This window comes from Prionailurus viverrinus, chromosome D2, assembly GCF_022837055.1.
Source record: "Prionailurus viverrinus isolate Anna chromosome D2, UM_Priviv_1.0, whole genome shotgun sequence".
Classification (NCBI taxonomy): Eukaryota; Metazoa; Chordata; class Mammalia; order Carnivora; family Felidae; genus Prionailurus; species Prionailurus viverrinus.
In genome coordinates this window covers 78,539,423-78,564,972 of record NC_062571.1, presented here as the reverse complement: position 1 = coordinate 78,564,972, position 25,550 = coordinate 78,539,423, and the positions used below count along the sequence as shown (strand labels likewise).

Here is a 25,550-nt window from a genome sequence, read left to right as displayed (position 1 = left end):
GATTTCTAGGGCAACCAGAGGCAGTCACAAGCTTTTGTATGTGTCATCACCATCCTAGATTGAGGCTACTGTGAAGTGGTACGTGGGGACACTGTCCGGCTGGCAGGGAATGAACTTCTGCGCGAGCTGGGCTGAATGGCCACAAAGTGGAAGGGGCTGGGTTTCAGAGACACGGGCAGCCTTGCCGCTGGAGGAAGCCCCTTCCAAGGCAACGGGAGCGTCTTTGTCATTTTTGTTTGGCTGGTGTTTTGCGGGGGTGGTGAATATCATGTATCCCCCAGGGAGGCGGAGGGCCTCGGGGCAGATCCTGCATGCACACTTGTAGCTGGCAGAGGCTGGACTGTGCGGGTGGCCTGGTCATATGGTCTCACCATCCCTTAGCAGGCATGTCACTTGGCTAAACGTTGCTGCTGCTGTGGAGGTTTTGCGTTCTCATACTTTTTTTTTTTTTTTTAAGTGAGAGAGAGGGCGCACACACGGGGGGTTAGGGGCAGAGGGAGAGAGAGACAGAATCTTAAGCAGGCTCCATGCCCAGCACGGATCCCAATGGGAGGCTTGATCCCACGACCCTGGGATCACGACCTGAGCCAAAATCAAGAGTCAGACGCTCAACCAACATTGAGCCAGACGGTGAACCAACACTCAGCCACGACTGAGCCACCCGTGCGCCCCAAGCTGTAATACTCTTTCATCTACTTGTAATCACATATTATTTGTGTTTATAACTGGTCATTCTTAAAGACTAGCAGGAAATACACAAATGTTAAAATAAAAACTAATGAAATGATTCTGCATATTCACTTCAAGATGCTTTTCACCATATATTTAAGCTGCAGATGGCCAAATAAAGTCCTCGTTTTTTATACTTTTACAATTGAGATGTCTCTACTTCTCAAAACGTGAAAGGAGAAAATATAGTGATAACTACAACCTGGCTTCTGACTTAGTAAGAATAAAATCTATCCCTCCCCCAGTGTGCTGTTTATAGAGATGTGCTTGAAACCGCAGCCCCGAACTCATTCAGAAATGAAACGGTTATGGGGCGCCTGGGTGGCTCAGTTGGATATGCTTCCACCTTTGGCTCAGGTCATGATCTCACGTTTGTGGGTTCGAGCCCCGTGTCTGACAGCTCAGAGCCTGGATCCTGCTTCGGATGCTGTGTCTCCCTCTCTCTCTGCCCCACCTCTGCTTGTGCTCTGCCTCTGTCTTTCTCTCTCTCTCAAAAATAAATAAACATTAAAAAAATTTTTTTTTAAAGAAATGAAACACTTAGGAAAGTAAATGCGGGTATTTTATGCTTAAAAAAATAAAAGAATTTCAAACAGCAAGTCATGACTGTGATTTCTCTTCATGCCAAAACCCTGAACTCAATTTCAATCTGCATTTTAATATTCATCAGATACCATCTTAACACTGATAAAGTGTCATGTCCCTCGGACGTCAAACTCATGTGATATTAATTCAGCCAAAATTTGTATATGCCTGTGCCCTGACAGCTTTGCGTATTCCACAAGTTCCCCGTATTCACGATGAGCCAGGCTGTGTGTGAATTGCTAAACGCTAATACCTTATTTACCCTCCTGTGGAAACAATATAGCCTCTTTTCTGAGAAAGAAAAATATGCAATCCCCAATATCAGCTTCTTGTTAACTACGGAATCAGCTTAATTAAAACTTCTATAAAAACAACCATGTGGACCTAAAAGTACTCTTCATTTAAGTATTATGTTGTGAATTGTTTCTCCTTCCTGATAAGATAAACGGGATGAAGACGACCAACCAGGGAGCTACAGAACCTTTTTGAAACAGCAGATTGGCTTGGAACAAACCGTCAGCACCACTACACTTGACCCTGACATAAACAAAAGGTGGCCTGAGTTGTGTCTTTCTCTGAGAAATACCAAAACAAAAGGACGTTTTGCTAAGAAGTATTTTATCATATACCTAAATTTTAATCTTTTGTCAAAAATCGTGAAATGTGTCTGAATAGTTACGAGAAGTCCTCGCTGGGGAAGGAGACGATAGTGGCTCCTGACCTGAAATTACTGTTAAACACTGACCTTGAAACAAACTTCAGAGTGTCATCACAGACTAACTTCGAGCATCAGAAACCACACCCCGCCCACTGACTCTATTTTGCAGGAGTTTGAAAACAGACTCAAATAAAAAATAAAAGTGTCCCTTCTGGTACCTAAACATAACACTGATACTCCAACCACCCTATTCGGTAACGTTATTATTATTCTTCCCATTTTCTATATGAGGAAACGTGGCTAAGAGAGTTAACGTGATGTGTTTGAGGCCACACGTTGCCCAGAGGGGGACTGAAACTTGAACATGGATGTCTACAAGCAAACTTGTGGTCTTAGCACACGCCATGCCACCCGACCTTGGAAAATGGAAGGAGTGGAAACACAGCCCTCACCTTTGTGGAGCTCACAACCCAATGAGGGAGGCAAGAAATGTACATAGGTGCACGTGTATGGTGTAGCAATACAAACGGGATGCATTGGTGTGGAGCAAAAACAGAGCAGGAGGCATTCATGTGAGGTGGGACTGAATACAGGGGACCTGGAGGGGAGCATGTTCTGAGTAGAGTGGCAGAAACGTGGGGGATACTCCTGAGACCAACCAAGCAAGAGTGACTGTCAGTGGTTGTTAGAGGAAGTTGCACAGGCAGGATACCACACGTGGGTAGCAGCTAGAGCCGGAATATGGTGTAGAGGAATTACGCTGACTTCCCAAAACAAATAGACAACTATGAAATGTGGTTAATAGGAAAATGATTAAAAAGACGTGGCACCAGAGAAAAGATCCCCAAACCATAGGGCCTAGAAGCAGACAAGTCGAGAATTGGGTTGGGCCAGTAGAGCGGTAAGAACTTGGTTCTAGACCAGCATTGTTCTACAAAAATAGAATGTGAGTCACAACTTTTCTAGGAGCTATGTTAAAAAATAAAAATAAAAAGAGGGCGCCTGGGTGGCTCAGTTGGTTAAGCATCTGACTTTGGCTCAGGTCATGATCTCACGGTTTATGAATTCAAGCCCCACATAGAGCTCTCTGCTGTCGGCACAGAGCCTGCTTCAGATCCTCTGTCCCCCCCCCCCCCGCCCCTCCCCTGCTTGTTCTCTCTGTCTCTCTCAAAATAAACTTTAAAAAATTTTTTTAAAAATAAAAAAAGTAAAAAGAAGCAAGGGAGATTAATTTTAGTGATATCCAAAATATTATCCATGAGATCCAAAATATTATCATCTCAACATGTCAATTAAAAATTTTTTTACACTGCTGTTCTATTTTTCATTAATAAACACTTTTTAAGAGTACCTATAGGTTTACGGAGATATTGACTAAAAATTACTGTCTTCAAGTTGCCCCCGTTATTTATATTTTGTATTAGTGTGGTACACTTGGTACAACTGATGAACCAATATTGCCTCATTATTATTGTTAAAGTCCATAGCTTATACTGAGTTTCACTCTTTGTGTTGTGCATTCCATGGATTTTAACATTGTATAATGACAGGTGTCATCATCACTGCATCATACAGAATTGGGTCATTGCCCTAAAAATCCCATATGTTCCTTGCTATTTGCCCCCCCCCCCCACCTTGCACCCTAAACTCCAGCAACCACTGATCTTTGTACTGTCTCGTGGTGTTCCCATTTCCAGAATGCTGTAGAGTTGGCATCATACAGTATGGCTTTTTCATGCTGAAAAGGCTTTTTCAGTTTGGCTTATTTCACTTAGCAATGTACTTTAAATGTTCCACCATGTCTTTTCACGGCTCAATAGTTCATTTCTTCTTATTGCTAAACAATAGTCCATCATTGGTTCATCCACTCACCTAAGCAAGGACATCTTGCTGGCTTCAGGTTTTGTCTATTATGAATACAGCTACTATAAACATTTACGTGCAGGTTTTTGTGTGGATATAAGCTCTCAACTCATTTAGTTATATACCAGTGATTACTGGATCATATGGTAAGAGTATGTTTAGTTTTATAAGAAACTGCCAAAGCATTGGGGTGCCTGGGTGGCTCAGTTGGTTGGGTGACCGACTTCAGCTCAGGTCATGATCTTGCTGTTTGTGAGTTCAAGCCCCACGTCGGGCTCTGGTGCCGACAGCTCAGAGCCTGGAGCCTACTTCAGATTCTGTGTCTCCCCCTCTCTCTACCCCTCTCCTGCTCACGCTCTGTGTCTGTCTCTCAATAATAAATAAACGTTAAAAAAAATAAAAAAAATAAAAAACTGCCAAAGCATCTTCCAAAGTAGCTGTACATTCTGTGTCCCCACCAGCAATGATTGAGAGTTCCTGTTGCCCCACATCCTTGCTATTATTTAGTGTTGTCAGTGTTACGAATTTTAGCCATTCTAGGAGGTGTGAATGCTACCTTGTTATTATTTTAATTTGCAATTTGCTGACAACGTATGATGCTGAGAGTCTTATGAGCTTATTTGCCATCTGTTTATCTTTGGGAGGTATCTGTTCAGATCTTTTGCCCATTTTTTATTCGGTTGTTTGTTTTCTTGCTGAGAATTTTAAAATTGTGTGTGTGTGTGTTTTAAATACCAGTCTTTTGGCAGAGACTATGATTTTCTCCCAGTCCATGGCTTGTCTTTTCATTCTTTTACCAGTGTCTTTTGCTGAGTACAAGTTTTTAATTTTAATTAAGTGCAACTTAATTTTTCTCATGGGCCATGTTTTAGGGTCCTATCTAAAGAGTCATCATTAAAACCAAGGTTGCCTTGATTTTCTCCTATGTTATTTTCTAGGGGTTTTTAGTTTCATGTTTTACATTTAGGCTTATGATCCATTTTGAGTTAATTTTTGTTGAAAGCATAAGGTCTGTGTCTAGATTATTTATTTTTGCATGTGGATGCCCAGTTCCAGCACCATTTGTTGAAAAGACTATCATTTCTTCGTTGAGTTGCCTTTGCTCCTTTGTCAAAGATCAGTTAACGGTATTTGTGTGTGGGTCTATTTTGGGCTTTCTACTCTGATTGATTTGTGTGTTCTTTCACCAATATCACACTGTCTTGATTACTGTAGCTTTATAATAAATCTTAAGTCTGGTAGAGTCAGCTCTCTGATTTTGTTTTCTCCTTTAACATTATTTGGGTTATTCTGAGTGTTTTGCCTCTCCATATGAATTTTGGAGCCAGATGGTTGATATCCTCAAAATAACTTCCTGGGACTTTTGTTGAGATTACATTGAACCTAAAGATCGAGTTGGGAAGAAACGACATCTTAACAATATTCATTTTCCTGTCAATGAACATGGATCATCTCTCTGTTTAGTTAGATCTTCGATTTGTTCTGACGTTTTGTAATTTTCCTCTTACAGATCTTACACATATTTTGTTAGATTTATACCTTTTTTTGTGGTGCTAATATAAATGGTGTTGTGTATTTATTTTTTATTTTATTTTAAAGAGAGAGAGAGAGAGCGTGAGACAGCATATGAGCTGCTGAGAGGGGCAGAGGGAGAGAGACAGAGAATCTCAACTAGGCTTCACACTCAGCATGAAGCCCAACCCAAGGCTCAATCTCATGATCCTGGAATTGTGACCTGAGCTGAAATCAAGAGTCGGATGACCAAAGGACTGAGTGACCCAGGCACTCCTTTTTAAAATTAATTAATCACTCAATTAATTTATTTATTTTATGGTGTTGTGTTTTTAATTTCAAATTCCAATTATTCCTTTCCGGCATGTAGAAAAGAGATTGGTTCTTGTATATTAATCCTGAATCCTGCAACCTTACTATAATTGGTTATTAGTTCCAGGGGATTTTTATTGTTGTTGATTCGTTGGAATTTTCCATTTGGCCAATCATGTCATCTGTGCACAAAGGCAGTTTTATTCCTTTCTTCCCAATCTGTACCTTTTATTCCTTTCTTTGTTTATTGCATTAGCTAGGACTTCCAGCATGATGTTGAAGAGCTGTAGTGAGTGGGGATATCCTTACCTTATTCCTGATCTTATTGAGAAACCATCTAGTTTTTCACAATTGAATATGAAATATAAAAATATTAAATATAGTTGTATGGGTTTTTTTTTGTAGATGTTCTTCCTCAAGTTAAGGAAGTTTCTCTTTATTCCTAGTGCCGAGAATTTTTATCATGAATAAATGTTGAGTTTTGTCAGATACTTTTTCTACATCTATTGAAATGATATGATTTTGTTTCTTTAACATGTTAATGACATGGATTACATTGTTTTTGAAAGGTATAAGAGTGTATAATTCTCTATATAGTTGAATTTGATTTACTAACATTTTGTTGAGGATTCTCACATGTATGTTCATTAGAGATATGGTCTGTAGTTTTCTTGTAATGTCTTTGTCTCATTTTGGTATTAAGAAAATGCTGGCCTCATAGAATGAATTAATAAATGCTGGCCTCATAAAATGAATTGCTTCTATTTTCTGGAAGAGACTATGGAGAGGTGGTATAATTTCTTCCTGAAATGTTTCATAGAATTCACCAATGAACCCAACCCAACCCTGGGGTTTTCTGTTTTCAAAGGTTTTTAATTATTATTCCATTACTTTTGCTATAGGCCTAATCAGATTATCTATTTATTTTTGTGTGAGATTTGGTAGATTGCACCTTTCAAAGAATTGATTCATTTCCTTTAGGTTATCATATGTATGGACATAGAGTTGTTCATAATATTCTTTTGTTAATACTTTTAATGTCCATGGGATAAGTAGTGATGGTCCTTCTTTCATTTCTGATATTGGTAATTTGTATTCTCATTTTGTCTGTCTTACTAGAGGTGTGTCAATTTTACCGACGTTTTAAAAGAACTAGTTTTTGGTTTTGTTGGAATTTCTCTATTGATTTCTTGTATTTTCATTTAATTTTGCTTTTTATTTTTCTGCTTATTTTGGATTTGTCTCTTCTTTTTCTAGTTTCCTGAGATAGCTTAGATTTTTTTCTAGTATATATATCCAATGTTATAAATATCCTCTAAGCACTGCTTCTGCTCTCACAAACCTAGTAAGTTGTACAGTTGATTCTTGAATAATACACACTCACCCATTTATTTGTGGATTTTGAGAAATAAGTACTGTAAAGGTATTTTCTCTTTATGACTTTCTTAACAACATCTTTCTCTAGCTTACTTCATTTATAAGAATATAGTAAATAATACATATAACACAAAAAATACGTGCTAATCAGCTGCTTAGGTTACTGATAAGGCTTCTGGTCAAGAGTAGGCTATTAGTAGCTATGTTTTTGGGAAGTCAAAATTTATATGTGGCTTGTTGACTATGTGGGGTTTGGCACCCCTAACCCCAGCATTGTTCAAGGGTCATTTGTATTTCCATTTGGTTCAAAATATTTCTAAATTTCTTTTCAAACTTCTTTGACCCAAGTGTTGTTTAGAAGTGTGTTGTTTAATCTTTGAATATTTTGGAATTCGCCAACTACTTTTCTGTTGTTGATTTCTAGCTTAATTCCACTTTGGTCTGAAAGCATACTTTGTATGATTTCTATTCTTTGAAATTTGTGGCACAGCAGGTAGTCTATTTTGGTGACTGTTCTTGTGAGCTTGAGTGTGTATTCTGCTGCTGTTGGATTAAGTATTCTATAGATGTCAGTTAGATCCAGCTGATTGATGGAGTTGTTGAGTTCAATCATGTCCTTATTGATTTTCTGCTTGTTGGATCTGTCAGTTACTGATATAGGGTGCTGAAGTCTCTAACTATCATAGTGGATTCATCTAGTTCTCCTTGCAATTCTGTTTTTACTTCACATAGTTTGCCCCTCTGTGCTAGTTGTATACATGTTAAAAATTGTCTTCTTGGAGAATTGCCCAGTTTATCATTATGTAATGGTCCTCTTTATCCCTGACTTTCCTTGCTCTGAAATTTACTTTGCTGAAATTAATGTAGCTACTCCAGTTTTTGACTAGTGTTAACAATAGTATATCTTTATTCATCCCTTTACTTTTAATCTATCTTTGCTTTCACATTTAAAGTGTTTTTTTCGGTAGATAACATATAGTTGGGTCTTATTTTTTTTATCCAGTCTGACAGTCTGTCTTTTAATTGGTGTATTTAGACCATTGACATTTAAAGTAATTATTGATACAACTGGATTAATATCTACTATATTTGTTATTGTTTTCTATTCATTGCTCTTGTTCTTGGTTTCTTTGTCTCTTTCTTTTCTTTTTCTTTTCTTTTCTTTTCTTTTCTTTTCTTTTCTTTTCTTTTCTTTTCTTTTTTCTTTTCTTTCTCTGTCCTCCAGTCTTTTCCTGCCTTCTCTGGTTTAAATTATGCATTTCATGATTCTATGTTTTTCTCCTCGCTCAGCATAGCACTTTTTTTTTCTTTTCTAAGTGGCTGTCCTTGAATTTGCATTATACACTTACAACTAATCCAACTTCTCTTTCAAAGAATACTACACCACTTCACAGGCAGTGCAAGTACCTTATACGAGTATTTCCAATTCCTCCCTCCCATCCATTATAACATTGCTGTCACTCACTCAACTTACCCATAAACTTGTAAAATTACCCTATACAAGTTGCTATTATTATTTTGAACTGCCTATTATCTGTTAGAGCAATTAAATTAAAAAAAAATTTTTAATGTTTATTTATTTTTGAGAGAGTGACAGAATGCAAGAAGGGGAGAGGCAGAGAGAGAGGGAGACACAGAATCGGAAGCAGGCTCCAGGCTCTGAGCTATCAGCACAGAGCCTGACGCGGGCCTTGAACCCACAAACCGTGAGATTATGACCTGTACTGAAGTCAGATGCTCAACCAACAGAGCCACCCAGTGGCCCACAAGCAATTAAATTTTTAAAAATGAAACATTTGATTTTATCTCCATTTATTCCTTCTCCAAATGCTTTTCCTTTTTTTACGTGGATTGGTTTCTGAATTATTTTCCTTGAGAATCTTCTTTAACATTTCTTGCCAATCAGGTTTACTGGTGACAGACACCCTCCATTTTTGTTTGAGGAGCCTTTACAGGAATACTTCATTTTATTACACTTCACCTTACTGTGCTTTGCAGATACTGTGTTTTACCAATGGAAGATTTGTGGCAATCCTGCATCGTGCAAATTTGTTGGCAATGCTTTTCCAATGATATTTGCTCACTTCATGTCTGTGTGTCACATTTTGGTAAATCTTGCGGTGTTTCAAATTTTTCATTATGATACTTATTATGGTGGTCCATGATCAGTGATTACGACTGGCTGAGAGCTGAGGTGACGGTTAGCATTTTTCGTAATAAAGTATTTTAAATTAGTGTACTTTTTTTAGACATGATGCCATTGCACTTTAACTTCACGTGCCAAAACATCCATTTGGCTTGCTTTATCACGGTACTTGCTTTACTGCAGTGGTCTGGAACTGAACCACAGCATCTCCAAGGTATGCCTGTACTTCTATTTCACTTTTGCAGAATAATTTCACTGGGCATAGAGCTGTAGGTTGGTGTTTTTTTCCCCCCCAACCCTTTAAGTATTTCACTTCCCTCTCTTATTACATGCTTTCTAAAGGAAAGTCTGATGTAAATCTTATTTTGCTCTTCTATTAGTAAGGGTTTTCTTTCCTCTGGCTTTTTCAAGAGTTTTGTTTGTCTTTGATTTTCTGCATTAAAATAATTTTTTTTTAGTGTTTATTTATTTTTGAGAGTGAGGGAGAGACAGAGTGTGGGTGGGGGAGGGGCAGAGAGGGAGGGAGACACAGAACCCAAAGCAGGCTCTAGGCTTCAAGCTGTCAGCACGGAGCCCAATAGGGAGCTTGAACTCACAAACTGCGAGATCATGACCTGAGCTGAAGTCAGACGCTTAACTGACTGAGCCACTCAGGCGCCCCTTCTTTTTTCAAGTTTATTTTTGACAGAGAGAGTCCAGCACAAGCGGGGGAAGGGCAGAGAGAGAGGGAGACAGAATCCGAAGCAGGCTCCAGGCTCAGCTGTCCGCAAAGACCCTGATGCGGGGCATGAACTCCTGAATGGTGAGATCATGACCTGAAGTCAAAGTCAGACGCTTAACGGACTGAGCCATCCAGGTGCCCCTCCCCCAACCCTATTCTAAACACACTTTCTTTTATTAATTTTCACACTACCAAATTGGAGAGTACATGTCTGTACAGTGGAGGGAAATGTCCAGTCTGAGGCCTCTTGACAGTGAGTGGCCCACAGAGGAAAGCATCTTCTAGGTGGCTACCATGCCAGCACCTGAGACCCCTGGTGTTCCTAGCTACCTCCTCCTAGAGTGCCCCTCTTCTCTGCCTCGGGTTATCTGTATTTTACTCTTTTTTCCCTGACTTAACTTAGGCCCCATCAACTCACTTTTTTCAGAAGAAAGAGGAATGTATTCCACAATTCAAGAAACATGAATTAGGCCTAGCCCATGCAGATTCCTTGACCTCATCAGGACCTCCCTCTTCCACACTGCAGGCTCACTTAGTGACATAAAAAAAAAACATTAATGGGCTCACAGCTAGTGTTGCCAGCATTTCATTCCATTAAACAAGAAAATTAAAAGACACCTATTGCTTGCAATTTCATATGTAAGGGAACATTCCAATAATGTCTTCTTCCCATGTCTCCCCACAAAAAGGGGGAGCTGGGGGCACCTGGGTGGCTCAGTTGGTTAAGCATCCAACTCTTGATTTCAGCTCAGGTCATGATCTCATGATTCATGAGATCAAGCCCCTTGTTGGGCTCTGCATTGTCATCATGGAGCCTGCTTGGGATTCTCTCCCCCCCCCCCCCCCCCCCCGACCTCTGCTCCTCTCTCACTCACTGGTGCTCTTTCTCTCTCTCAAAATAAATAAACATTAAAAAAAGGGGGGGGGGACTGAAGCTGAAAGTTATTTTTCTCACTTGGGCCTGGAAGATGAAAACTCATTTTCTCTTTCAGCAAAATAAAGACATCTGGGAACCACTGCCCTAGAGTCTTTGTTGATCTCTTTTTCACAATTTTATTTTTATCACCTTCCTCCCTCTGTTGCAGAAGGTCATCGAAAAGACATCGAAAACCCAGAATTGCTTCAGGTTCTGTGTCTCCCTCTCTTGGCCCCTCCCCTGATTGCGATCTCTCTCACTCTCAGAGATAAACATTAAAATAAAGTGAAATTATGAAGCTTGGAGAAACAGGTAAACTTTGAAGGTCAGTTTCCACATTCTTTTTTTTTTTTTTTTTTTAAATTTTTTTTCAACGTTTTATTTATTTTTAGGACAGAGAGAGACAGAGCATGAACAGGGGAGGGGCAGAGAGAGAGGGAGACACAGAATCAGAAACAGGCTCCAGGCTCTGAGCCATCAGCCCAGAGCCTGACGCGGGGCTCGAACTCACGGACCGCGAGATCGTGACCTGGCTGAAGTCGGACGCTTAACCGACTGCGCCACCCAGGCACCCCCAGTTTCCACATTCTTGAACCCAACGTCTACTGTGCTGGATACACACTTGCTTAAGGTGAAGATGTTTCTTGGTAGCCCAGTGACCTACTACATTACTAAGCATCACTTGTGCCTACACAATGGGAAAAAACCTAAGGGCTAGTGGTGTAGCATACAGGAGGTTCTTAGGGCCCCTCTGGGTTTCTCCAGTTCCTCCAACTCCTTAAACTTGAAGGTCCCTTGCTACCTATCAGTATCCATCAAGACAGACCTCATTCATTTTGTCTATTACGGCAGATTTGGCTCTACTCACGGGCCTTTCCCAGCCGGGCTCTCATTTTGAAGTCCTGTGGACAAAAGAGAGAGCAGAATGCCATGCTCAGACAGAGAGTAGGAAGCCAGGAGGCTTCCTGCTTTTCTTATAGCCCTCTACCAATTGACTTCTGTCCCTTTGTCCCAGCCTCATCCCAAGCAGGGAACGCCAGCCTCGAGCTACAATGCCAATGCCCTAGGTATATGTGATAACTCATTTAATCCTTCCAGTAACTTCACAACATAGGAAATGAAGACCAGGGTAAATAACCTCTCAAGATCATACAACTAGTAACAGACATAAGAGGGTATACGTGGAGGGCAGGGACAGACCAAAGGAAGAGGTAGGCCATTCCAGGTTGGTAGGTGGCAGTTTTAATAAGTAAAGGGAACTCACACATGAGGCTTGCTTGGGCAGCAGCAGGAAGAATGGATCCACACACCCACCTACCATATCTAAAAAGTTTGTATAGAGAGAGGCCTTAATTGGGTTCAGCCGAGTATACTGTGCAGGTGTTCTCATCATTATCTCAAGGCTATAACCTCGAAGCAGCCCCTGGAAGTGTGAAAGGCAAGTGGGAACCACGGAGGAGAACGGGTGAGGCACCTCCAATCACCTGGGTCCAGCTCACACAGGTCAAGAACCGGGAGATCACGACCTGCATGGAAGTTGGACGCTTAAGCCCTACTGATACACCCAGGCGCCCCACGATTTCACTTTTCAAAACACTACAAAAAGATAGTTTTATTGTTGACTAGGAAAACTGTACAGACAGGCTTAAATTATCTGTGCACATAAATATTAAGGAAAATTACCTTGTTGGAGGCACTCATTTTTACACTCTGCCCCAGACTGTTAAAGCATCCTCTTAAAATAGGGGTTGCAAATTGGAAGTCCACGGGCTGAATTCAATCTACATAAATGTTTTGGTTGCCCTGCACAGTTAAGAAAAACTTTTAAAATAATACCTACAAAAAAATCTAGATTTGTCAGTTTCTCTTTAAAAGTTATAGGCAATGGGCTGATAGCAGCACACGGCACATGCTGGCTCTGGCAGTTGTTTGCTTTAAAAACATTAAGTGTCTTCAATTCACCCACGACAGCTATTCACAGAACACCTGCGAGTATACTTGTTCTATTTTGGCACTTAAGTGAGTACGTGCTCGCTTGGAAGCTGGAGTTGGCTACCCATATGGTGGTCAGGGCGGCCCGAGACGGTAACTTTTAAACTGAGACCTGCAGGAAAAGACTGAGTCACAACCTCCGGCCCTCAGTTTCCCCATCTGTAAAACGGAGCTGAAGATGCGCGGTTGTAGGAATGCTTGGCGAGGAATTACGCAAAGATCCGGCCCTAAGTCGGGGCTCGAGGGGCACGACTACCACTTTCGCTAACACCTCCGGAGGCCCCGGCCCCCACACGGACCGGGGCCCCGAGGAGGCGTTAGGGACGCGGGTCGGGGCGCTGGGACGCAACCGCCAGACCTCGTCCTCCACTCCTCCCCGCCGCGGGCCCCCGCGCTCCGCCGAGGTCGGCCCCGGGGCGCCGAGAGGCGTGGCCGGCCTCGGCGGACCCTGGAGGCGGCCATGGCCTCGGTGGTGGAGTACAAGGGGCTCAAGGCCGGCTACCACTGCGGCTACTGCGACTCCGAGGAGGGCAAGGTGTCCTGCGGTGAGTGTCCCCACGGACGGGGCTGGCGTGGCCGCCTGGCGTCCAATCCCCGCACCGCCCGCCGCGCCCCGCGCCAGTCCCCGGCCCGGGAGCGCACAGGCCCGGCGCCCCAATTCCCGCGTCCCTCTCCCACTCGTTTCTTCCCAGACTGTTTCCCTTCGCGCTCCTCTCTCCTCCTCACCCTCACCGAAGATGGCGGTCCAGGTCGGAGAAGGAACGGAAATAGCGGACGGCTGCCCTCGGTCAAGATGGCGCGGGCGGCGTCAGCGTGCGGGGTTCCTGGGGAACCTGGCCTGCGGGCGCCCGAGCAGCTTCGCGCGCGCCTCGGGGACTCCCGAGCGGCGCGCGGCATTGTGGGGTGGCGGCGGCGGGGCTGGGCCGAGCGGCGTCGCGCTTGGAGGGCCGGGGCCATGGCTTCCTGGGCAGCTCTTTCGCCCAGCATCGTGGAGTATTTCGAGGGCGAGGACTCCTACCGCTGCGGCTATTGCAAGAATGAGTCGGGCAGTCGCTCCAACGGTGAGCGGGCCGGCGGGTGGGGGAGGGCGTCGCGGCCTCGGGTTTCCGCGGCCGGCCGGCCGGCCGGCGGCCTCGGGGGTGGGGGGGTCTCGGCGCTCTCGGCCCCCAGGGACGCGCGGCGGCGGGAGCCCCCGGCCAGATCCTGTCTCCAGGAGGGTGTTGCGGAACGCTGCTCGCCGGGGAGGGCCGTAGCTGTCACAATGAAAAACGAATCTCCGCTCTGATTCATCAGGGAAGCATCTGGGTGCTTAGCCTTCACACAGGTGGTCGGAAGTGCGGGATGATGATGGTCTCGCCGCAGTCCAAAGTGTGGAAACAGGTGTCCGTCATCCACCAGTAGGACAGGGTTAAATATGTGACAGCAAGCAAGCCATGCCGGGGAGCATTGCCGAGTGGTCAGTTCCGCCGGGGCGGGCCTCTAAGTGCTGATGCTGCTGTGGGATCATCCCCGGTTTTAAGTGCAGAACGCGGCGTGTCGGGTGGGCTGTTTGTGTACAGGGAGACGTGTGTGCATACGTGGGCGGGGGCATCTGGATAAAATGCGTCTGGAGACGCCGGTGACGGACCGTAGACGCTGCTGGCAAGGGAGCCTGTTTGTGTTAATGCGTTTGAAAATTTTACCAGGTGCTTGTTCATATGCCTTATCGTTCCTCCACCCACCCCCAGAACAACAAAGCCAGCTCACAGTTTTGTTTTGTTTTGTTTTTTCTTTTTCCCCCATCATGGTTCAGGTTTCTTCCGGAAGATTTGTTTGTAAACAAAAACAATATGTTTATATTACCTGCTGTGTCGTGCATTGGCAAGCATAGAATCTTTTATTTTAAGAAATAGTGCGTCATGGTGGGAAATGGGATAGTTATGAAGATATACATTTAGGTAGTTTCCGTTAAAAATATGTATAAATGTCCTACAACAGGGCAATGATGTGGACGATTATGGTGTGTCCGTTTACTCATTAGTTGAAATTGTTCATTAGATGCTTGTGGGTAAGAGGAAGTAGAATGTAATATAATGCAATCATTTGGAGCGATGGTTATGAAGAGCTAAGCAGAAAAATGTTTAGAACGTAGGGTTGGACGGAGAAAAACAGGATGCAAATGACATGTGTGACAGGATCTCTGGGAGGATGAAAACCCAGGGGGAAACACACCAAATGGTGGCAGTGATTGCTTTCGGGTATTAGAGATTTCCTCCTCATCTTTTTCAGAATTTGGTATTCTGACTATAGTATGTGTGTAATAAGCACTTTATATTGTGTGTTTAAAATTAACATATTCATAGATTCTTCATTATTTTCCCAGTAACTTTAATAAGAGGAAGTTGATTAAAATAGATGTCCTTTGTTTAAAGTTCTGTGGAAGAAATCAGTTTTCAGCCTTTTCACCTAAAGAGACACCTGTAAATTTCCATCGTATTTATTTTAGTTCTGATGATAATCTTTACTATAGGGCATAGCACCTATTAAGTAGGTTTTATTATTCCTATTTTTATAGATGATGAAATTGGGGCTCATAAAGTAATTCAGTGTTAATGAGCACCTGCAAGGCTTCTGGACATTTCTGTTTCTTAATACAACCTGTGCTATCAAGCCTACCTCTGTCTTTGCATACTTATTTTTAAAATATTTTTTTAATATTATTTTTGAGCGACAGAGTGCAAGCAGGGGAGGAAGGGGGGGGGTGGGACAACACAGATTCTGAAGCAGGCTCCAGGCTGTCAGCACAGAGCCCGACGTGGGGCTCAAACCCACGAATCGTGAGATCGTGACCTGAGCCAAAGTCGGACGCTCAACCAACTGAGCCACCCAGGCACCCCTGTCTTTACATACTTCTGATGCAGTTTGCTGTTTACGAGAGAAACATTTATTTTTCTATTAACATTAATTCAGATATACCTTTTAATGTTTTTTCATGGTTGCATCATTAATTATTCCATCATACTGATAATGTCCTCTGTAATCACTTTTTTGTTCCTGGGCATTTCGATTGCTTTCAGTTTTTATACTTAAAAGGAATACTGCTGTATACTTTTGTTCTATTTTCAACGTCCAAGACTATGCTAAAAACATAACAATGAGAATTAAATGCATAAGAAAACATTTGCTTTCCAATTCTTCGGAGGGGACCAGCTTATTAAATTATCGGGGATATTATTATGGTTAAAGGTGTTGTGTAATCTGATCTCAGGGAGGACCTTAAATTTACGATGTCAAAGAGACTATAGAGTAATTCGGAATTAAATGTAATCACTTTGATTTGTTTGATTTTTAAGATTAAGGTAAATAATTATTTTCATTTGTTGTGTATTATGTCACATAGTGTGAAGTATGTGCAAACTTTATTTTTCCAGTGTGAGCTAGATTTTTTTTTTTTGCTTCAATATTCACATTTAGAAAATGCTTTGAATTAAAAAAAAAAAAAGTTCAACCTGCTATGATTAACTTGGTACATGGCACTTACTTTTTCAGGCATGTGGGCACACTCCATGACCGTACAGGATTATCAGGATCTCATAGACCGAGGATGGCGGAGGTAAAGCTCCTTCATACAAAAATGCTTCTCTTATTACTCAGGTTCTTCTTATAACTAGAAAATGTTGTTCGCCTGTGAAATGTTTTCCTGTTGTTGGAAAAAGATTTAAGACTTTTTTTTTTTTAATGTTTATTCGTTTTTGAGAGAGAGAGGGAAAGACAGAGTGAGTGGGGGAGGGGCAGAGAGCGAGGGAGACACGGAATCCAAAGTGGGCTCTGGGCTCTGAGCTGTCGGCACAGGGCCCGATGTGGGGCTCCAGCTCACGAGCCGTGAGATCATGACCCAAGCCGAAGTCAGACACTTAACCGACTGAGCCACCCAGGTGCCCCAAGACGTTTTAAAATTATATTTCTTTATGTAGTGATTCCGCTGTCTCTTTTTTTAAAGGCATTTATTAGGAGCACCTGGGTAGCTCAGTCCGTTAAGCATCCGACTCTTGATTTTGGCTCAGGTCATGATCTTACACTTGTGGGATTGAGTCCTGTGTCGGGCTTTGCACAGTCAGGGAGGAGCCTCCTTGGAATTCTCTCTCTCCCTCTTTCTGCCCCTCCCCCTGGTGCACGTGCTCTCTTTCTCTCCAAAATAAACAAACATTAAAGAAAGATGTTCGTTAGGAGAACTTCAAGCCTACATAGATGTATAGAGTATGTTCTAATGAACTTGATGTAGCTATCAGCAGGCTTCGGCAGTTGTTAACGTTTGTTTTGCCAGTCTTGTTTCGTCAACTCTCCTTGCTCCCTGTGGTGGTGTGAATGTTCGTGTGTCATCCCTCACAACTCCCAAGTACATCTTTTCAATCCTAACCCCCGATATGATGGTATTGGGAAGTGGGCCTTTGGGAGGTGATTAGGTCAGAGGGTGGGACCCTCACGAATGGGATTTGTGCCCTTGTAAAAGAGACCCCAGAGAGTTCCCTTCCTTGCCCCTTCTGCCATGTGAGGTTACAACAAATATATGAACCGGGAAGCTTGTCTTCATCAGACATTAAATATGCCAACACCCTTGATCTTGGACTTCCCAACCTCCAGAACTATGAGGAATACGTTGTTGTGTTTATAAGCAACTCCCTGTGTGGTATATTGTTATAGCAGCTTGAACCAGCTAAGGTGCTCCCTCCTCCTCCACAAAATAATTTAAAGCAATTTAGGTATCCTGTCAATACACCTATAATAGACACATTTCTAAGAGAGGATTCTTGTTTCCTTTTTAATGTATTTATAATACCGTTATCATACGTTACAAAATTAATAATTCCTTGATGTCATCTGTTACTTAGTTTTGATTAGGTTTTTACTAGTCTCAAAAATGCCCCTTTTTTATAGTTGGTTTATTTGAATCAGAATTCCATTAAGGTTTACACATTGCCTTTGACGGCTAAGATTTTTTGGTAATTATTTTTATATAGATAGTTTTAGAGTATATAAAGTTTTTTGTGTAAATATAAGCAGTGTTAAGGGCCTTGTGCCAATACTACCCAAAAGATATGGGATTGAGTGCAACAAATGAAACTTCATAGCTTTCTTTAAACTTCATCATGAGACCCAAAAAGAAGATCTGGGTCAGATGTTGAAGGATTTTGTATGCCATGATGAAGAACTTTTCTTTTTTTTTTTAAGGTGGAAGGGGAGCCATTGAAAGCTTTTGTGTCAGAAGTGTGATGGAATTTGTGCTTTGGAAACGACCATTCAGATCGTAGAGAGGTATTTGAGGGGGTGGTTCTTGAAGGCAGAAAGACCGGTTCTAAAGATCACTGTAGGGTCCAGATAGGAAATCGTCATCTCACGATGATGCCGTCATCATCAGTGGCTGTAGGTTAGAAGATAGACCAAAGGGGATGGATACAAGGTACAGTTTAGAAGTAGAAAGCTTACTGCCGGGATATAGAGGTGCCTTAAAGGGAGGAACTTGAGATGACTCCCAGGTTTCTGGCTCAGGAACCGAACCCATGTATGTTTGCTTGGATGGCTGTAACAAAATACCACTGACTGGGTGTCTTAAACAACAGGAATCCGTATTCTCACAGTACTGGAGGCTGAAATTTCCAAAACCCAGGTGTCTTCAGCTTTCTTTCTCTTCTGGAGACCCTTCCTTGGCTTGTACATTGCTGCCTTCTTGCTGTGGCCTCATGGGGTCCTTTCTCTTTGCATGTATGTCCCTGGTGCCTGGTGTCTCTTTGTATGCCCAGTTTCTTTTTCTGATATGCACACCATTCAGATTGGATTAGGGCTTATGTTAACTGTCATTTTAACTTAATCACCTCTTTAAAGGCCTTCTCTCCAAATATAGTCCCATTCTGAGGTAGTGGGGGTAGGGCTTCAAAATACGAATTTTGAGGGGACAGAATTCAGTCCATAATGTCATGGCTCTGCCATTAACCAAGATCCAGAAGGCCTTGAAAGGATCGGGTTAATTTTGGGCTTCGTGGCCCTAGTGCACGTGGAACCCTCAAGTGTGGATATCCTAGGCTATGACACACGTCAGGGTGCCCACATCCTGAGCAGTTTTCTCTGATTGTCTTTGTGGTATTGAGGATTGGTGGTGGTTTGAGGCCTGGAAGGATGGCAGGTGATGCTAAGAGGGTAACTGAGGTGAAGAGGCTTGGAGTATGTACGTAAAGGTTTAGGAAAGGAAAGGCTGGGCTCTGTCCTTGCTGTGCCAGTGTTGCAAGATTGCTTAGTTCTTTTTAAAAAAAATTTTTTTTTAATGTTTATTTATTTTTGAGACAGAGAGAGACAGAGCATGAATGGGGGAGGGTCAGAGACAGGGAGACATAGAATCTGAAACAGGCTCCAGGCTCTGAGCTGTCAGCACAGAGCCCGACGCGGGGCTCGAACTCACGGACCGCGAGATCGTGACCTGAGCCGAAGTCGGCTGCTCAACCGACTGAGCCACCCAGGCGCCCCAAGATTGCTTAGTTCTACGGAGTAACTACATCTATATGTTTTTATGTTATCGATCAGATTTTTACCATAATTAATTTTGTGCCCCTGTACTAGTCTGCTTTGGTACATGTGAGAAACGTATGAGACATTAACAACATTTTTCAATTTTAGAAGTGGAAAATATGTGTACAAGCCTGTCATGAATCAAACGTGTTGTCCCCAGTACACGATAAGGTAAGAAAGAAGATCTCTCTCGTATAATTTTTTTAGTGGCACCTTGCTTTTTTTTACATGTTAACTTTTGTGCTAGGTAGACATCCTTTATAAAGAAAAGTAAATGAATTGTATCTTTTTTACATATCGATGCTACATTTATACGTCATCAGTAGCTATTAATAATACCGTTTAATGGTTTGGGTGTAAGTATGATATAAAAAAGTATACTATTTAGTAGTCTAGTCAATGATTCTATGAGATAGTATGAAAATACCAGCAAATACTCTGATTACTTTTAGGTATCAAATTCTTTATAAAATTTAGCTTAGGGCTTTCCACATTCTAGTGTATTACCAGACGTCGTGCTCATATTCAGACAGTACTATAGGATCTGTAGAAAGGGGCGGGGGCTGACATTTAATCTGCCACATGTATTCAGAGTTGTTTTCTTCATTGTAAAACTTAAGCTAGAAAGTCTGTTTTCCTACAGAGTGTTTGCTTAACCAGCAAACCCCAGCATAACATGGAAGGATTTAACCTTCTCAGGTTCTAAAGGTCCTCCTCTTCTCCCTTGTTGTCCTCCTTGCCTTCCTCTTCTTCTGGTAGAAAAAAGAGAAAGCATGTTATCATTGTTAAGCAATTGAGTACAGTTTCAATGTAAATATATTCTCTAGATAAAAAAAGCAAACATAGTTGTATCCATCATGTTTTGGCTGGTCTTCACATTTCTGTCCCATCTCTTAATTTGTTTTGGGGTTGAAGACTGTTTTGACAATCTGATGAAAAGTTCTAGATCCTCTCTGCAACAGAACAAAAGGGAGAGGGGCCTGGAGGCAAGAATACGTAACATTTTGCATATTAATTTTAGGATGACCATAGACTCCCGAAGTTCCACTGATTCCTGGTTAAGAATCCATTCTCTTATCTAACTGGTCATAGGACTGGGCAATAAAGAGAAGAGGTGGCTGTCTGGTTTGGTGACACCGTCTCACTTATACAAAGAATAAAATGACAGAATTGTGCTGTCCTCTTTCAGTTTTAGTGGTTATGAAGCAGTGACATCGTCAGAGGCAGAAGTCCTTTTCCTTCAAATAGCAATTTATTATTGGATTATGGCCAGGATTCTGTTTAAGTCTGGAGCTGATTGGCTTGAATCCTGAGACTCTAATCAGAAAAGGTCAATTTCAGTGGGTTAAAGAAAAAAGAAAAAGCTTCTATAATTTATCGGGTGCCTCTCAGTGCCAAGCACTGTTCCAGGTACATTGATTGCTTTTATGAAAAGGGATTCAATTAACATTGCAAAACAGAATAATTATAAAATGTGATTTTTTGCATGAAATGAAACATTTCCTGAATTGTTATCCTCTATACAACTTTGTTATATATGATGACACTATGGAGTCATTTTGCATATTTACTCTTCTGGGTTTTTTGTGTTTTTTTTTTGTTTTTTTTTTTTTTACTTTGTTGACTGCAATAGTTATAATAAGACCTAATGTAAAGGCAAGGTGTTTATAACTTACAACGTAACTTCTTGTTAGATAGAGGTCAGGGGCTGCCCAGTATGTGAGTTTAAATGAGGATGAGCTTCCTTGACGAGGATTTTTTTTTCAGTTTTTATTTTTATGTAGAATTATATGCTAATAATTAAAAAATCAAACATTCCATAAAATGTATTTTGCAGAATTGCAGTCCCCTGAGCCTTCTTGTTTCCTCTTTCCCAGTACAGTGCACACTCAAATTTTTTAACGGATTCTTTTGTTTTTCCTTCTTTCTACCTTTACTTGAGATGCTTATATAACTATATATCCTTATCTTTGGGTTTTTCTCATTATCTCTGTGTTTCTCTCTTTCAGAAATAAGGATTCAACTTTATTTTTTCTCACTATCTCTGGGTTTCTGTCTCTGAAAGATAAGGACTTAACTTTATTTCATCCCTGTTCCCTTGTCACATTCAAGCTCCTTTTTGTCCTCATTGTCAACTTCCCAGCTTAGAAGTAGTGTAATTTTATTTAAAAAAATTTTTTTTTTCAACGTTTATTTATTTTTGGGACAGAGAGAGACAGAGCATGAACGGGGGAGGGGCAGAGAGAGAGGGAGACACAGAATTGGAAACAGGCTCCAGGCTCCGAGCCATCAGCCCAGAGCCCGACGCGGGGCTCGAACTCCCGGACCGCGAGATCGCGACCTGGCTGAAGTCGGACACTTAACCGACTGCGCCACCCAGGCGCCCCTGAAGTAGTGTAATTTTAAATAGGCGTAATCCCTTTGTTACGACCTATAAATACGCTTTACAGTTGAGTCATGTAGTGTGCTGTGATTTTTCTTTTCTGTACGAGTTTTTGCTTTCCATGGAATTGATAATTGTCTTCTGTGTTCACATCGCCTTTTACGTACCCATCACCAGTTGATTTAGAAATGCTTCCACAGTAGTGTAAATGTCGTCTTGGTACTTCCAGATGCTTCAGGTACTCTGTTGCTTTTATCTTCTCAATGAATATCTCTGTGTTGTCTTCTGACGTGCTCTGATCTGGATAGGTGGTCTCTATAACTCCTGCATCACCGTCACCCTGGGCTCTCTTTTTACTGCCATCGTGGGGATTCTCTTTGGATTTCTTGTTGGATCCCGTGTCTCCTATCTCCTGACCTCTCTCTCTTGGATTATTTCCTCATTTTCGTGAAGCACATTTAATAGCTTTCTGAGGAAGAGTGCACGAGAAGTACTTTTTAGACATTGTACACTTGAAAATGTTTTAATTCTCTGCTCGAACTTATAGTTTGGCTGGGATACAGAAGTGTAGATGGGAGGGGCGCCTGGGTGGCTCAGTCAGTTGAGCGGCCGACTTCAGCTCAGGTCACGATCTCGCGGTCCGTGAGTTCGAGCCCCGCGTCGGGCTCTGTGCTGACAGCTCAGAGCCTGGAGCCTGTTTCCGATTCTGTGTCTCCCTCTCTCTGACCCTCCCCCGTTCATGCTCTGTCTCTCTCTGTCTCAAAAATAAATAAATGTTAAAAAAAAAAAAAGTGTAGATGGGAAATAATTTTCCTTAAAATTTTGAAGGCTTTGCTCCATCGTCTTACTGCTATTAAGTCAGGTAGTCTTCTGAACCCTGTTCCTTTGTGCAGAATGTTCTTTCTTTGGGGAAAGATTTTTTTGTTCCCAGTGTTCTGATGTTTTCTGTTTGGCAGTGTCTGTTTGCATCCATTACACATGGACTTATGTGGCCCTTCTTACCTGGGACCTCCTCCCACCATTATTCTTCACTTCACGGACATTTTCTTTATTTTGTTGGTCTTCTTCCCTCCATTTTCTTTCTTCTGTTCCATTATAACTGCTGATAATGTTTTTATTCAGTTATTGAACTTAAACATTAATTTCAAAATAATTAAAAATTAGAGTGATCCTCTAATTTTTTTTCTCTTCAGTTTTCCATCCCTTTTGCTGTATCTTTTGGAAGATTTCCTCAACTTTATTTTCCAAGTCTTGTTTAAATTTTAACTTTTTCTGTTATACTTTTTCTTCTGGGAGATTTTTCTTTTTGGACACTCTCTATTGTTTTGTAACCTCCCATTGTTGTGTGGCTGTAATAGCCAAAGAGAAATAAGAGAGTGTTCTGAGGATATTTTTATTTTGGGGGCTCTCTCCTTTGTACTCTGTGTGTTCCTAGTTACCTTCTCCAGTGTTTTTGGCAACGTGTCTTTGTACAGTTTCTCTCCAAGTATCTGGTGATTCTCACTTTACAGCGGAGAGTGCCTGAGGACAGTATCTTGGGGTCTGATCACATTCTGGAGAGAAAGTGCCAGGCTTTGTGGCTGGGTTGGGGAAGTGGCTTGGAAGTCTCAACATTCACGATGTAGACTTTAGACTTCCTTTTTCTAGTCCAGTTCCATTGCTTTCCACTGTGCTTGTATCCTCATGTAGGAGGCCCTGTTTTTTTTTTTTTTTTTTTTTTTTTTTATTCTTAGTTTGCAACTTTCTTCTGGGTTGTGTAGGGAGTTGTGTGGGGAGGAGTGGGGAGGGCATCAGACATCTAACTGCTTCCAAAACAGACTTTCAAGAGATTTTCTATTTTTAGACCCACCTTCACACTTATCTCCTGAGGTATCAGGTATCACCGGTCTCTAAAACTTCTGGGGTAATGTAGAGAGAATTGGTTGTCTTTCTGGCTTTTCAACACTCTTGGCTTAGGATTTAACTTTCTTTGGTCTACGAAGTCAGTTACTACTTACACCCGTGCTCTCCAGCTTCCAACATTTCTCTTTTTTTTCCCCCAGTGATTCATGTCTTTTTCTTTTTTTCTAATTCCTTAACATAGTTTTTTAGTGAGATTTGGGGTGGGACTAGAGGCTACATCAAGCCCTGTCTTTACCCAGAAATCCCAGGCATGAAGTTTGCCTCACTGTACTAGATACTATCCAGAACTCATTTTATTTCTTCATGGTTTGAGTTCACTTTTTAAATATTTGTTTTGCTTTCCTAGGTGCCGACCTTTACAGTTTCAGCCATCAAAATCACACAAGAAGGTTTTGAAAAAAATGTTGAAATTTCTGGCCAAAGGGGAAATTTCCAAAGGAAATTATGAGGGTAAGATGAGATTGGGTCTAAAAACTCTTTATATTGATGTTGATTTCCAAGGCTCTCCCTTCTGGCTCTTTCTGAAGTAGGGATAGGGGGTTCTTGCCATAGTCAGGCACTACTGTTAATCTGAGGATGGTGATTGTTGTTAGTGTTGCTGGTACTGTTGCCATTGGCCTGAAGGTCAAGGGTATGAGGAATGTCTGTCGGGGAAAGGGAAAATGTAGGAAAGTTTTACAGCTCTTGTGATTTCCTGGAGTTTATTAGAGCTTAAGCTTTCACAGTACTTTGACAACTTGGTCCTGTAATACCTTGTGAAGTACAGAGAAAGTGGTAGAATGTCTGAGAAACAGATGCTTAGGTACCCCTTGCACAAGACTACACAACCACTTTGAATACTGAGTGAAGCCCAGGTTTTCTTTGAGGAAGCCCTTCAGTAAATCATTATATTGCCTGAAATTTTCTTTTTTGTATGATAAACTTTGAATTGTGAGTCCGTTTCCTAAAAGAAATTAACTTTGGTTTACAGATACTTCCTTTTTCAGTTGTTTCAGTATCTTGTCTTTTCTTTTTTAAAAGTTTTCCTCTAGGCCATGCCTAATCGATGAGCATAATAATTGGGAATGCCAGCTGTTGTTAGAGCTCTTTCTCACATCTGCCCTAGGAAGTGTCCAACCCTGGGAACCTTCCTCACTTTTAACTTGTTAACTTTTGTTAACTTGTTAACACTTTTAACTTGTTAATACATCCCCAAGTATGTTTTCAGTGCCCACAATGTGCCAGTCCCTGTTTTAAGCACTGGCGATACAGTGGCCAGCAGGCCAGGGAAGTTCTTCGCCCTTGGGCACTGTCCTTAACGGATTAAAACTCAGGACATCATGGAGCAGACTTGGCAGAGCTGTGGGCAACAAAAAGCCTGGAAGGCTTACAGGGTCTAGAGGTTCAGGGACAATTGGGCATTGGGGACATCAGAACTTTGGTACAGCTCTGATTAGTATTGTCTGTACATAGTCTTGAAAACTAAATACATTTTGTTGGCTGGTCAAAAAGTTATTTCAGTGGCTGAAAATCATGTTCTGAGTTTCAAAAATTAATATTCAGATAAACCTTGAGGTGCCTTCCATTTATAAATTGATGATTGCCTGTCTTTATACATAGCTTTTACATTTGGTTCTTTATTTGACTTGTTACAGACTTCTAAATTATTTATGTTTGTAACTTAGAGGAGTGATGTACTCATTAGAGTAGAAGGGTAAATAGCTATAAGAAAAAGACACCAGCATGCAATGACTAACAAATGCTAGAAGTCTGTTTGTTTCCTAGTGTGACAGCCCATTGTGGGTGTTTCACATTAGCCTACAGTCTGCTCTGCCCCCCCAGCCATTCTGGGACTCCCTGCAACATGGAGTTTCCAAGCTCACGCTGGTTTTTACTAATCCAGTCAGTGGGGAGAGGAGGGGGTGGAAGTTCAGGGTT

General features: G+C 41.7%; 1 protein-coding gene across 9 annotated transcripts in view; it reads left to right on the top strand.

The window, feature by feature from the left end:
- The first annotated feature begins 13,242 nt into the window (after nucleotides 1–13,242).
- The window catches only part of ATE1 (arginyltransferase 1), a 155,879-nt gene continuing 143,571 nt past the window's right edge, over nucleotides 13,243–25,550 (top strand). For 6 of the 9 annotated variants that reach the window (XR_007145215.1, XM_047824522.1, XM_047824518.1 and 3 more), the window contains exons 1-4: nucleotides 13,741–13,872; nucleotides 16,340–16,403; nucleotides 19,457–19,519; nucleotides 23,980–24,083. Coding sequence is in view for 8 of the 9 variants with exons in the window: in XM_047824522.1 (XP_047680478.1) it covers nucleotides 13,767–13,872; nucleotides 16,340–16,403; nucleotides 19,457–19,519; nucleotides 23,980–24,083 (337 nt within the window). In the remaining variant the exon portion in view is untranslated. Of the gene's footprint in view, nucleotides 13,357–13,740; nucleotides 13,873–16,339; nucleotides 16,404–19,456; nucleotides 19,520–23,979; nucleotides 24,084–25,550 lie in introns of those variants that run through there. The other 3 variants (XM_047824519.1, XM_047824520.1, XM_047824516.1) reach the window with 1 other exon arrangement.